Here is a 14,309-nt window from a genome sequence, read left to right as displayed (position 1 = left end):
GTATTCCAGCGAATACTCGAAAACATCCCATATGGGATATGTTACGTATGTGTAGAATTTAATCGAGCCTTACAAATAAATGTTCGCTCAGTTGATAACGAGCTACGGCCTTCGGCTAAGTTAGACTATTGTGTATGTACATAGGGTTGTTAATGTTGTGAGCAAGTTTGATATCGGTAAATCGCGTATTATGAATATTCCGTTTAGCTAAATGTGTGTTATTCTTTGTTTATGCTGGAATTTCTTGCTCAAACTTACTAAGCATAATTGCTTACTTCGTTCCATTGCTCCTCTGTTTTATAGATTTTTTGGTTCTCCAGCTATCGGACTCGGGATCTTGACGTCGAAGTCGCCCACACTATCAAGGCTCTTATGGGTACTCTTTTGGTTGAATTTTGATATGGCATGTATAGGACGACCATTGTTGTTTTTCGAGTACTTTATGTGATGTATAGTTTTGGATAGCCATGTGAAATGGCTTATATGTGTTTAAGTATATGTTATATCATTTAGTGTGGATATGCTTGACAGGATTGGCCACGGGGATGGTCAATCACTTTCATAAATTGTGCTATGTATGCAAAAGGCTAGTTGACCATGAAATAGGTAAAGCCTACCTTAAAGGTAGATGCTGACAGCAGCAGTGATGTAGATTTGGAAATCACTAAATAGTAGGAATGGAATTAAATAGTGAATAAATTATGTAAACAAACCTTGAAATCTACTTTATAGGAAGTAACGAAACAATCATATGGACAGTACAGTAAGAGATATTCGGTTCTTGTGGAACAGGGCCAGAACGTTTCTGGATTCCCTGTTCCGTCTTTGGAATTCACTATAAATTGACCAGAGATAATTAGGGGTCATACCATATATGTATAGATTCCTCTCTGAGTCTAGTTTCCATAGAAACAACGGCATCAGTATTGAAGCTCTGTGCAGAGAGATATCCAAGTGTAATGGGAAAAGGTCAGTGTAGTCGACCCCTGTAACATGGGAGACTTTGACTATAAACTGTACTAATTGGCCGACCAAAAATTCTAGAAAAAAACATAGGTGGGACATGAGTCTAGTTTCAGGAAAAATCACCAAACTGATTTCGAGTTGTGAACTCAAGATATGATTTTTGAAGCGACTAGTACTCAGACTGGCAGTGTCTGGAAGGAAATTTTCAAGTTTGTTAACATTCGTGTCCGACTCCGGTGTCGGTCTCGGGTTCGGGGTGTTACAGATTATCTCTCTATAATACATACTTTTGTAGGTGTATAACAACACCTTTTTATAACAAACAAAATTGAGTAGACAAATGGAGTTGTTATAGGGAGAATTGACCGTAATATGTAAGAATTACAAGACTTTAATGCTGTTATATGTAGGGGTGAGCAAAACTCATTTGACTCGAAAAAATCGAAAAAATTTAAATTTCGAGTTAACCGTATCAAGTTATTCGAGTTATTTGAGTCACTCAATTTTTTTTTCAAATTTCGAGTTCGATCTAGTTGAATTTTCGATTCGAGTAACTCGAATATCAAATTATATATTTTATATTTTTACCCCAAACCCCAGACCTTTTTACTTTTCCCCCAAAACTTTAACTCCTTCCCACTTCCCCCCAAAACTTTTACTTCCCTCCCATCCCAATCCCTCATCTACCCAAATTCATTTCCCACCAAATATATTTTTTAATATTTTCCCTAAAAATTTTACTCTCCATTTACTTTCCCTCAAAATTTTACTCCCAAAAACCCTTAAAACTTTTTATTTTTCCCCAAAATTTTTACTCCCTCCCACTTTCCCCCTAAAACTTTTACTCCCCTCCTTTCCCACCCTCATCTACCCCAAACCCATCCCCCCAATTTTTTTTTATATTTTCCTTCCAAAATTTTACCTATTTACTTTCCCTCAAAATTTTATTCCCCAAAAACTTTTTATTTTCCCCCTAAACTTTTACTTCTCACCCTTTACTCCTATATAAAAATCAAAATCATCCAAAAAATCCTTAAACCTAAATAGTAATAATTTTATTTATATCTACTATTTGTATTATTAAATTAAGTTTCATAGTTTCTATTATTTATATTATTGAATTGTTTAATCATATTGAATATTTATATTAAAATTTAATTATTAATGATGTCATAAAATATTCTTGTTAAAATTTTATGTTTGTATCAATTTCTTTAAAATAACTTTTATTAGAAAATCACATTTTTACACTTAATATATTTTTAATTTCAAACTACATAGTGACAAGAATCTGAAGATAATTGAAATAACTAAGCAATCAAAGAAGCTAACCCATATATAAATATTAATAAATAAATTATGAGGTAATGAAAGTTAATAACAAATTTGATTACGGTGGGTGACAGTAGTAACAATGACCTAATTTTTTTTAATTTAACTCGAACAAATATATTCGATTCGAATTTCATCTCACTCGACTCGATTCGAGAAAATTGCAAATGGAGTTAGGATGATAAAATATGATTTGTTAACTCGATTAACTCGAAATTTTTTCATTCGATTCAATTCGATCGAACGATTACTCCTAGTTATATGTATGTTATTGTATTAGTTATATGGGTTAATTAAATTATTTTTATAATATTCATGATTAAAAAATTAAATTAGTTTTAAATCTAATGGTAGATATTAGAATTTTTTTCTTAGCAAAATAAAGTTTTATTAATAAATGAAAATGCCTGATAATTGCCAAAGTCATCACACAATCGCTAAGGAACGCCAAAAAGGACGACAATAAATATAACAAAAGCTGCCCAACATCAAATGGTTGATGTTACAATATTTTTCATTTTATAAGAATTTAAATATTTATAGAAATAGAAAAAAATAAAATAGCACACCAAATATTAAAAACCTACAAACAACAAAAATAGTCATTAAAAAATAAGACATCCAAAATAATTTATTCCAAAATAGATAATAATAAAAATATTATTTATTTTGATTACTAGTATCTCTTAAAAATATTATTTTAATATTATAAAATGTTTACATATCTATCAATAGGCTCGTCACATTGCGCTATAAACTCCTTCATTTAAGATTTTGTTTCTTATTTACATGAAAATCTTATATTAAATATATATGGTTATATTATACATGTAATTTAGTGCAAAATGCACTATGCATACATCAAAAACATTAAAGTAAATATGTTTTATTTTAAATTGGTTAAATTGTTTTTAGTATTCTCTAAGTTGGTTTTATGTTTTATATTTGGAGTTTATAATTATCTCTCTCAATAATATGTTTTTAAAATTCAAATATGTATCTCTTCTTAAAATGCAATTTCCTTATGTAATTTTATATTAAATTCAATTCCTCCACCTATTATTAGTTATTTACGTTGGATACTTAATATAATATTAGAGCTTTTGATAATTCTTCTCATTCAAAACATTAAAAAAAAAAGTATACACTCTAATAACCAAAAAAAACTCATGAAAGTTATTAAATGTTTGATGAGTGTTGCTAATCCTATGTTTGGATTTACGCACATGTATGTTTGAAGCTTCATATCTTTAGGTTATAGAGGTAAGAACAAGTGCTAGCATTAGTTCGTGCCCACTTTTCTTTTGGAGCTGAGGCATCATCATGTTCCACTTTATGGCTGTCTCTATCACCTGACATGCTTATATATAGCCCGTTCTCCCCACCAAACCCTCAACTAGCAAGTGAAGGTTCAACAGATATCAATTATATATATATCACGAGCAAGAGAGTTTTAGTGGTAGTGTTTGTTTGAGCAATGGGCTCGACTGTTATAGATATTCCAGATGGAGAAGGGGTTGTCCCTGGCTCTAAAGAAAGAAGAAGAAAGTTGGTGACATTTGTTGTCAATTCCCCATTGATTTGTTTTTTAAAGAAATGAAAAGTAATAAGCATATGACGAGAAAAGTGATTCATAGTATCAAGGTTGGTGTTGCTTTAGTTTTCGTTTCACTGCTCTATCTACTTGATCCTCTGTACAAGCAAGTTGGAGAAAATGCCATGTGGGCCATTATGACTGTCGTGGTTGTCTTCGAGTTCTTTGCAGGTGATATGCTTAATTGCTTCTTAATTTGTACATTTATTAGGTTCGTTTCAGTTAAATTTACAAGTTTGCTATCTTTTTTTTTACCTGTTTGTCAGGCGCTACACTAAGCAAGGGCATAAATCGAGGAATTGGGACAGTACTAGGAGGTGGACTGGGGTGTTTAGCGGCAATTTTCGCCCAAGCAGTGGGTGGGGTTGGCAAAGCTATAATTGTCGGCATTACTGTCTTCATATTTGGTATGGCTGCCGCGCTTGCAATAAATTCTCTTCTACTCAAGATTCAAGTTTTCCCTATACGAGTCCATGGATGGACATAACTAAAGAAACTTTTTATATTCAAGTTTTCCCTGTACGAGTCCATGGATGGATAAACCATTGTTGTGTAATCAAGGGTTGTTTTTCGACTTGTTTGAAGTCATTGCGCTGATTTTTGAACTTTTGACTGGAATCTTGTTCTCAGGTGCGGCCGCAACATACACTCGACAGGTTCCAAACGTTAAAAAGAAATTCGATTACGGAGCAATGATATTCATTCTCACGTTTAGCCTGGTTGTAGTGTCGGGTTTACGTGCTGAACAAGTGTTGGAAATAGCCCGTGACCGTCTTTCCACAATTGCCATGGGCTTCGCTATCTGCCTCTTTATAAGTTTGCTCGTCTTCCCCATTTGGGCTAGTGACGAACTCCATGACTCTTTAGTCGCCCGCTTCGAAGACCTTGCTGTCTCTCTCGAAGGTTTTCTAATCATTTCTTTTAACAGTACAAGCCATAGTAAACTTACCCTTATGCTTAAATCTTTGGTTCTACATATGCTTTTGTCCATTTCCACCTTAGCCCAAGGTTAGGGCCTGGGGCTAGACCTGGTGCTAGAATTTATACCTTACATTAAGCCTAAGGAGAGATCTCAATTAGTTGGTTACTACCTAGGCTTGTGATAAGTGTATCAATTTTATCATTCAAATCATTCCAAAGTTTATACCCATGCTTGTTGTAACCCAATATTTTTTAAATAATATCCAAAGAATTTTGTCACTTAAAAATTTGATTTTACTTAGATTTTAAATTTAATTGAAACCCAATGTAATTATCGAATATAAAAAAAATTATATTTTTAAAATTATAGCCACAAATTTAAATTTTATTATGATACACCTATTGTAGGGTTCTCCAAGGAGTACTTTGAAAATGTCAATGAGAAGGAGAAGTCTAGTTTTAATTTCAGTAGTAAATGCAAATCAGTCCTGCATTCCAAGACAAAGGATGAATCATTGGTATATTATTCTTTCTTTTTTGTTTATAGTATAGTATTTCTTTGTTTCTGTCATCTTAACATCAATATCAGAATTATTATTGTTTGATAAACAACGAAAATTTGTGCAGGTAAATTTTGCAAGCTGGGAACCCTGGCATGCAAAATTTGGGTTTTGCTACCCTTGGGGAATATACCTAAAATTAGGGGAAGATTTAAGAGATTTGGCTACAACTATCCTTTCACTCAAAGGCTGCCTTAAATCACCTACACAGGTACAACTAAATCTTCTTCACAAACCAAAATGTTTCTTTGGGAGAATCTTCCATATAGTAGTCGCTTTTGCTGAATTTTCTTTTTCAAATATTGTTATCATCAGCCATCAGAAAGTAATACCTGTCGTCAGCCGGTGAAGGAACCATGTGAAGCAATTGTAGCATCACTAGCATGGACACTAAGAGAACTGGGAGAAAGCATAAAAAAGATGAAAAAATGTGGATCCGAGGATACCATATTACCCAAATTGAAGACAGTGAGACAAGAACTAAGCCAAATTCCGGGTCCTTCCACATTGGGAACTAATAATTTGGAGAGAACTGATGGGTTAGGATTGGCTACCTTCATGTATTCGATGGTGGAGATGGTTGAAAAGATGGAAGAATTGGCAAAACATGTGGAACAACTTGGACAACGTGGAGGTTTCAGTTAGATTAAACTATTTCAAGGCATGTGCATATGTATTGATTGTACTGTACATATAAATAGGTATATTACTCATTGGCCGGCTATAAACATGAATTTTGAAATCAGAATTTGAGGCTAATTAATCGAGTGGAAGTGAGTTGGGTTCCAAAAGATTGAGTCTTGGTTGAATGTTAGATGAATTTGACTCCATAATTTATTATTATTATTATTTTGCAAATAAACAAGAAAAAGATGAGAACAAAAAATAACTAAATATCAAACTCAGGATTCAAATAATTGAATTTAAGAACAAGAAAATGGAATTTGAAATCAGTATTTGAACTCAATAAAAGTAATTGTTAACAATTTTAAAATGAAAAGGAAAAAACATCATCATTAATATAATTAAAGTGTATTGCCTTCTTCATGAGAACCTTTCAAACGTAAATTTTATTAATTTTCAAAGTTATATTTAATATATAAAACATAATAACCAATATATGAACTTAATCTACTAACAAGAGAAACACAACTTCATTTTTATATCACATTTATGTCAATTAATGAAATCATTTAATTTCGGTCCACTAAGATTACATAGGTTAATTCATCATATCTACCTTCATACTACGCATCATGAGCTTCGAGATTAGGTCCATTTGGTTCATCAATGCGGGCTTGCATGAATGAATGCCTACAGTTTTGTCTTTATTTTCTTAACTTCGGCTCTAATAACCGAACTACTTAGGGTTCTTCAAAATTTTAAATGCATCTCCTCCATGTCTATATAAACATGATTTAAATATTGGGTGTCTTTTTCACAATACATATACATTATGTTGCAACTTTGACTATTTCTCTTGTTACACTTCATGTTGAAACGGTAGTGCAATTAAAATTTTTGGGTTGATATGTTCTAACTTTTCAATGATATGATTTATGATTTAATATTATTCAACAACCATGTTATGATCATCATCTTTTAGTTGACTAACTTGAAGGAGAAGAAAGAAGTTTGAAGTGCTGATACTTATCATTATTCTTATTGTTTAAGAGAGTTTTTAACCTAATGAGAGAATTATTTATAAAAACTTAATTGTGTACTTTATGAAATGATTTTTGATATGATTGCAAAATTTATTTTGACAAATTTTATTTAATTTCTAACAAGATCTAATGGTGAATGGAAGTAAATGCTAAGGAAAATATGAGTCGACCTGTGAAAAGAATATTTATGTTCAAAATCCTATTATAACAAAAAATGGAACAGCAAACTAGCAGGTTTTAGTTGAAGACTTTTACTTGATAAATGGAAAGGTAGCTCTTTTGCCATCTTTGTTAAGCTAAAACAATTTTTTAGGGGAGAATGAAATTTTAATTTTTTATAGTCTATATATTTATAATTTTTAAAGGATTAAATCAAATTTTTATAATTTTAGGGAGGCCAAAGTGTAATACCCTAAGTGTAATATATTCGTTTTTGTACACTTGTATTTTTCGAACAAATTGGTTTAATAAAATATCCATTGGCTACATTAATATTTCTTGTATATTGTCCTCAACAATTTTTGCAGATAAAGCAAAATGAAAAAAAATATTAATTCACTGGTTATCTAGCGTTTAACTAATGCTAAGCGGTATTATGTTGTTGGATCGTAATATGAAAAGACAACTTGTATTAGTAGAAATAAATGAAAATGATGAAGTAAGATAAATGTGTTGCATTCACAAATGAATGTGTTTTCTTACTAACTAAGATTTTTTGAATTAAATAATTGAAGTTTGAGGATGGAATTAAATTAATTAGTCATTATGAATTTGTAGAATAAATTAATAAAAAAAATTAAATATATTTTCTCATAGATTCTTTTATGATAAAGTTGTCATGACTTTAACGGAATTAAAATTAGATTGAGAAAATTAATTAATTAATTAAATTAGTTGAATAAATAATATTTATTTTGAGAAAAAGAGAACAAATATTGAGTTGTATTAAATTATAAAGTAAGCTCACATAACATTTGTGGGGAGACAACTTAGGAGAAATTAAGAGAGCGTTTCAGCCCCCTCTTATAGTTAGATTATGAGAGTGTTTTATGCTTAAATAATATTATTTTATACCGATTGTTCAACTAACATTCTTGTACCTCATAATAAGAATAAATTCTATTTTATGAGAATTATGATATTTGTTGATTTCTATTGGAAGGAATTACTTTTCTACTTAAAGTAATTATATTGTTCTATGTTTAGTTTGTGTTGCTCGAGCCCACATTCAGTGCAATTTGAGGTATGAGGATAACAGAGAAGGTCGCTCGGTTACTTTTCAGTTAAGTTTATTACTGTGAATATTACAAAGTGACTCAATTTTTGAAAATTTTAAATCTATGATCATCAATTTTTAATCAATAGACTTGTAATAGAAGAGAGATGTGCAAGGCTTCAGAAAGTAGGATTATCATCTTGTTTGAGCCTATTATAAGCTGTTTTGTCCAGCAAACCGAAACTCTTTTTAGATTCAAATACAGTAAAAACAAATCAACCTTTTTATTAAATTGTCTTATTTTTCGCAATAATTTTGGATTTGCAGAGAACCAAAAATATATATATTCTCCCTTAGGGGTAAATGAACAATTCTCTTTAGCTATCGCATAAATGATGCTTAATATGCCTTGCTATAGTTAAAATCTATGTAACAAGTTAAAAGAGATCAACGATGAAATGTAAATCACAAAATAATACAAAAGCACAAGGACAAAAACTCTAATAAATCTCCATTTATTGATGGTGATGGAGAAACCAATAATAAAAAAAAAAAAGACCATTTAAAATCATAGGATTCTTCGTTGTGTTTATCAGAAACAGTTGAAGAAGCAAAAGAGATTGAGATGGGTTATCTTCCAAAACGGGCAGCAGCCATGATCGGCTTGCTTTTGTTATGCAGTAATGTCATAAGTGTTCCAGATACAAGCATCATAAGTGTTCTTTGCAACTCTGGTAGCTATTCCGAGGGCGATCCTTTCGCCACTAGTTTGGCCTTTGTCCTCCAAGACTTAGAGACCCTCACGCCTGAGCGCAAAGGTTACGATTACTTCAACATCTCCCCATACCCTAATGCTTTCGCCTACGGTCACGCGGCTTGTAACCAAAACCTCACCACCTCCGATTGTGCTACTTGTTTGGGTGCTGCTAAAACCGTCATGCTTGCAACTTGTCAAAGTCGAATAGGGTCTCGCTCGGTGCTCCATGATTGTACCATTAGGTATGAGCAATACCCATTTGATGACTGAATTAAACACCTTTCCCACTCACTCCACTCCACTCCACTGGTGTTAATGGACATCTTTTTTTTTATCTCTAATAATGTTTATTTTGTACCTCAAAAAAAGCAAGAGGTGCTTGCAACGCTGAAACCTTATCTATTTTGGTGTAATCATTGATTCATGTTTCTATATTCAGCTGTTCACTTTCTTATCTAATTCTGGGTTCTTCCAGACAACAGAATTTCCATAAAGGCTTTTCATTAACATTCCCTCTTAGGATCTTTGATGGGTATATAGCAGAGTTTAACATGCTTATCTCTCAAAATTCAAAGGAAAAAAGGCATGGTTCTGTTTAGTCCATGCAGTTTAACCAAGAAAGAAGTTTCATTGCCATTTTCCAGGCTCCAGCAAATTATCAGCAATTTTTTACCGACATAATCTAGTTTCAAGAAAACAATTCTGCAATTTATGGTAGGCAAAGAAAAAAAAACGTAGGAAAAAGATGTAGAGACCTCATTGAAATCTCTCTTAGCTAGAACATGGACGAAACTAGAAGTGAGGAGTAAAGAATTTGTTATAATTTCATTGATCAAATGAACAGGATTTCCAAGTTTCAACTCTCTACATCGGTGAGGAATATGAACCATTTGTCGTATATGATCAACTATCAGAAAACATTATACCCATCATAATGAAACCTGGGAGCTTTATGAGCGTGAGTATTCCCGCTGGAGAAAAAGGGCATAAACAAGCTCATTCCATGTGTCAGGCACACCAGGCAAACACCAGTGGCTACAATCTTGACGGTTCATAGGACCTGGCCCGTTTCCTGGGCCAAAATGATACAACGATGTATGCCCGTCCTGCCTTTGATATGTCATGGGAGTTACGTTCATCAGCTTTATCACTTGAAACCCTTGTGGGTGTTTTGACAATACACCAGAGACTATGTCAACAAGTTTCCCAGTGTTATTCGGCAATGGACCAAAGTCAGGTAGCTTTAATTGATGGCAGTGTCCACCAGTATTCCAGGTGCCACCTCTGTTCATCCATCCACAATAATGGTGATTAAATCATATTCATATCTTCGTATCATATATACATTTTGATCCAAAAGGGAAACTGAAAATAGATTAATAGCCAATGTTGAAAAACTGATTCATATAAGTATAGACTGCATAACAATATCAAAACTATAAATGCCAAACAAATTCATGCTCATTAGCATTCAGCTTACCGGAAATACTTATATCAGAAAGCGAGTCATATCTACAACCCTCTTAAGTTCAATGCTGGTCTAATATGCAAAGAATTGAAAACTTTCACATTTAAACTCGGCCAAAGGCATTTCATCACAGCCATGAACTAACCTTTTTAGTTCTATTACTTGCACATACAAGCAAATAAATATTTAATGTAGCATCCTGTAATGTAACAATCTTAATGCCAATAGCAGAAAGTGTGAAGATCGTGAAAAGAAAAAAAGGAACAGGAATCAGAAATGAAGCATTGATGGTTAAAGAGAAAAGAAAGGGGGCATACCTGAAATGAACAGGAGCATAGGTGCGAAGCATAACTTGTGTCTTCTTAGTATCTACTTGACTGGCAACAAAGTCAACTAAAGTTTCGATGGATTTTTGGAATGCATTTGTAAGGTCCATCTTCATCTTCACCTCCATCCCTTCTTGGAAATAACAACCACTGCCACATTACACAAATCCGAAGATTAGACAATGTGATTATAACGAGAACCAACAGCAGCTTTGTTAAACTAGCATCAAACGAACTGTAATCTGTTATCTCACAGTCATTTCTATTGTAACAAAGGATGGATAACTTTAAGTACATTATCAACATTTTCCATTTACAGGCATAGCACCTCAAAAACTAAGTTCGTATAATTCAACATACACGCACAAAAACAAGACCATACAATATATATAACATATATCATATATCAGGTTGATGATATTTACTGTTTTATTGTCTTCGCATAACTCCACCAATGGCCACTGTTAAAAACTAGCACATCTGCATCTTTCCACTGACGATGAGTCCAGGTCACGTGATCCAGTTTGAGAGTCATCCTAACATCTTTTGGAGACCCCTTTGGAGGACTGCCCTGCACCACTAGATATGGAGATCTGTAGTATTCAACCGTGCAGTTATAATCTTCAAACCTAAAAACCAAGAACCCTTTGTGTTTAGTAATCGGGTTCCCATTCACCTCATAAATTGAATACTTGTTGGGAATAGCAGTAGCAAGCAAGCAAAGCATAGATTCCCATTGGTTCCTTCCAATGGAGTCACCAATAAATGCAAGGCGCCGGTTCCGCAACTTTTCCAGCATCATTGTTGCATTAAATCTGTCATCAAGAAGATAAAGTCATGTTCAATATACCTTTTCAATGAAACAGAATTTCTAAATAACATAGTTAACAGTTGGGAACATCATAAAAAGAGGCATGCTCGTTTTGGCAATAGAACCATGTTAAAACCAAGGTGTAAAAATGATGTTAGCGCATACAAGAGGGAATTTTCAGCTTTATTTAACAAACAGATAAGACCATTAATCAAAATGTAAAAAAAAAATTATGAATAATGCCTCCGTAGAATTAACTAAGTGAAGAAAAGGAAGAAGATATAAACTTATAATGCAGCTTCTCAGAGAATACAAATTTGACGCTTCAATGAAGGATTTTTAGGCTAATTCAAGGGAGAAAAAAGAAATTGTCAGCCATGAAAATCTGAAATTATTTGTAATGGGGAGAACTTACCAACAGATCAACAAACTGTCCACAAACTATAATAAAATTCGAATTTAATCGCAAAGATAAAAACAAAGACACTAATCAAGAACAAAAAAACATGAACATTATGGATAGATAAATAAGAAATAACAAGTGAATCATCTTCCATAGACATGCCAAAATTCCAACCTTCTTCTAACCAAACAGACAAACATAGAGTTCAACACAGTTTGCTTCCATTGCTCTTTCCAGCAAGCAGAACAGAGATGGCACTAGTTACTAAAAATAAAGAGTCGGCAAAAGAGAAAGGAAAAGGGACCTTGGCAAATCGCAATCATGAGGTTGCCAACGCCACTTGGTGTAGTAACTATCAGGCCGACCATTTTCTAGACACCGGAAACCGCTATCTGCGAAAGGGCAATCTTGGCTTTGGTAAAGTGGGTAGTTATCGTCCCACACCCATTTCCCATCATAAATGTCACATGTAACTCCACCTCCATTTAGGAATCCCAGCCGTCCATTCACATTTGCTGGTGCTTTAGCTATTGCTGCTTTTGCTTCTGATGGTAATGATGATGGAGTGGTAGTGCCACTACGTCCAAACAAAGAGAACCCAGGGTGGAGGACAGCCCGGTAATCCAAGTAAAAGAATGCCCCAATGAAGAGACAAGTGACTAAAGTGAAGCCAAGAACACCCAGAAAAGGCTCAAGGGGGTTAAAATTCTTGGATTTCTTGGAGAAATCTAAGTGGGTGGTCGTTTTGCTCAAGTCTTGTGAAGTTGTGTTCTTTGTCATCTTCCTCTTATGGAGTTCCGGGGAAAGAGAAAAGCAAAAGGAAAACTAACACCAATTAACGAGCTGTGTTCCCAAAAATTTACAGAAAAGAATGCTTAAAAATAATATAGCAATCCCAAATTACCACGACTCCAAAAAACAAATGCTTTTAGCGTGCAGCTGTCTTAGACAAAAAAAGCAGAATGATTAAAAACTAAGTTGTAAACTTAGAAGAACACTAAACCAGAGTGAGAAAGAGTGAGAGAGAGAGAGAGAGAGAGGGGGTGTGTGGGAGAGTGGAGGTAGATAGTAGCGAAAATGGCAGGCAACGGTTAGAGTTGGAGTGGGCTCAAGCGGTCATTCGTGCGGTTCAGGACTTGTGTGGACCGTGGTTCTTGCGTGGTGGATATAGAACGTAGCAAAACGAAAATATAGACCCCCCGACAATAGCATCGCCCTGCCATTGATGGCAGGAAGGAGCTTCAAAAAGTGCAATTATTTCAACAGCATTCAACTTTCTTTTTTCTTCTTTGAGGAAAACATAAACAAATCTGGGTCAGCTTATTTGTTGATAAGGCCATTAATTGCTTATCTAAAAATAAAGAAACATGAAAAATGAAATGGTCCTTAAACCAATGAACCAAAAAAAAAGGAAATTGTCCTTAAAAAGAAAAATAAATGGTCCTAAACATTTTAAGGAATCTAGGTTTTGTTGGAGTTCTTTCATGACTAAATTGTTTCAGTATAATTCAATAATGCATTTCTAGAGTCCATAATGTTCCTTCTTTTTAATGTCCTTCCCTTTCAAGCTATTTTCACTGATTATGTACTTTGCATTAATGGCGGAAACTTGTTTTTCATATTCCTTTTGTATCCCTTTGTGCAAGTTTATGAACACGGAATCATTTTTTTCATTAAATAAAGGTAAAATACACAAAAAAAGAAATTTATAATTTATTATATCCGGTGGAATTTTTTTGTTCAAAAACGGTTAAAATGTGTAGTTATTTATACTTTCTAGAAAAAGCTAATAAAATATACTAGATATTTTTATAACAATGGTGCAATTCACATGGAATGCTTTGCAAAGAACCCTAAAGACGTAGGTTTAAAAGGATAAAAATGGTTAATCTCTTCGTCACAATCTTATCTAAAAAGCTAACTATTGTTCATAAAATATAGTTCATTCTCATGGGCTTCTCCTCAAACCTTTTAATTAAACCATACCACATCTTATAATTATTTTACTTTTATACAATAGTAACACAATTTAAATTTACCTTATAAAATTATATAATGCTATATCATACAGTGTATAATATATTAATAGTTTATATATATGCATCAATTATTAAACATTATAATATCATGTAATACTATATTTTTTATTATAATCTATATTATAATACTAGTTATATATAGAAGTAGTACATTATATATTATTTTTTATTTTTTATTATACTGGTTGAAACTAGCTCTAAGCTCTTATACTTTTCGTACATTTGAAACTTAGTCCTCATATTATATTA

At 33.0% G+C, this 14,309-nt stretch overlaps 3 protein-coding genes and 1 long non-coding RNA gene across 4 annotated transcripts; 3 read left to right on the top strand and 1 right to left on the bottom strand.

Annotated features, from left to right (window-relative positions):
* Positions 1 to 3,856: 3,856 nt before the first annotated feature.
* LOC107910949 (aluminum-activated malate transporter 12-like) lies at positions 3,857 to 4,905 on the top strand. The gene is made up of 3 exons (XM_041104227.1): positions 3,857 to 4,063; positions 4,159 to 4,299; positions 4,523 to 4,905. The coding sequence occupies exons 1-3, from the start codon at positions 3,895 to 3,897 to the stop codon at positions 4,903 to 4,905; spliced, it is 693 nt and encodes a 230-aa protein (XP_040960161.1). The 5' UTR covers positions 3,857 to 3,894.
* A 237-nt stretch (positions 4,906 to 5,142) lies between these two features.
* On the top strand, positions 5,143 to 6,104 carry LOC121223754 (uncharacterized). The gene is made up of 3 exons (XR_005921097.1): positions 5,143 to 5,331; positions 5,441 to 5,584; positions 5,689 to 6,104. It is a non-coding gene; the product is annotated as an uncharacterized lncRNA (long non-coding RNA).
* Positions 6,105 to 8,881: 2,777 nt separating this feature from the next.
* LOC107910948 (antifungal protein ginkbilobin-like protein) lies at positions 8,882 to 9,612 on the top strand. Its single transcript, XM_016838862.1, has 2 exons — positions 8,882 to 9,255; positions 9,489 to 9,612. Exons 1-2 carry the CDS (start codon positions 8,882 to 8,884, stop codon positions 9,610 to 9,612), a joined length of 498 nt encoding a protein of 165 aa, XP_016694351.1.
* A 200-nt stretch (positions 9,613 to 9,812) lies between these two features.
* On the bottom strand, positions 9,813 to 13,641 carry LOC107912428 (protein trichome birefringence-like 11). The gene is made up of 4 exons (XM_016840609.2): positions 12,326 to 13,641; positions 11,233 to 11,622; positions 10,799 to 10,957; positions 9,813 to 10,297 (listed from the first exon to the last, which is right to left on the bottom strand). The coding sequence occupies exons 1-4, from the start codon at positions 12,799 to 12,801 to the stop codon at positions 9,964 to 9,966; spliced, it is 1,359 nt and encodes a 452-aa protein (XP_016696098.1). The 5' UTR covers positions 12,802 to 13,641; the 3' UTR covers positions 9,813 to 9,963.
* Positions 13,642 to 14,309: the final 668 nt, after the last annotated feature.

Source organism: Gossypium hirsutum, chromosome D11 (genome assembly GCF_007990345.1).
Source record: "Gossypium hirsutum isolate 1008001.06 chromosome D11, Gossypium_hirsutum_v2.1, whole genome shotgun sequence".
NCBI classification, from domain to species: domain Eukaryota; kingdom Viridiplantae; phylum Streptophyta; class Magnoliopsida; order Malvales; family Malvaceae; genus Gossypium; species Gossypium hirsutum.
Note: the sequence above shows the minus strand (reverse complement) of the source record. Positions and strands in the feature narration are given on the sequence as shown.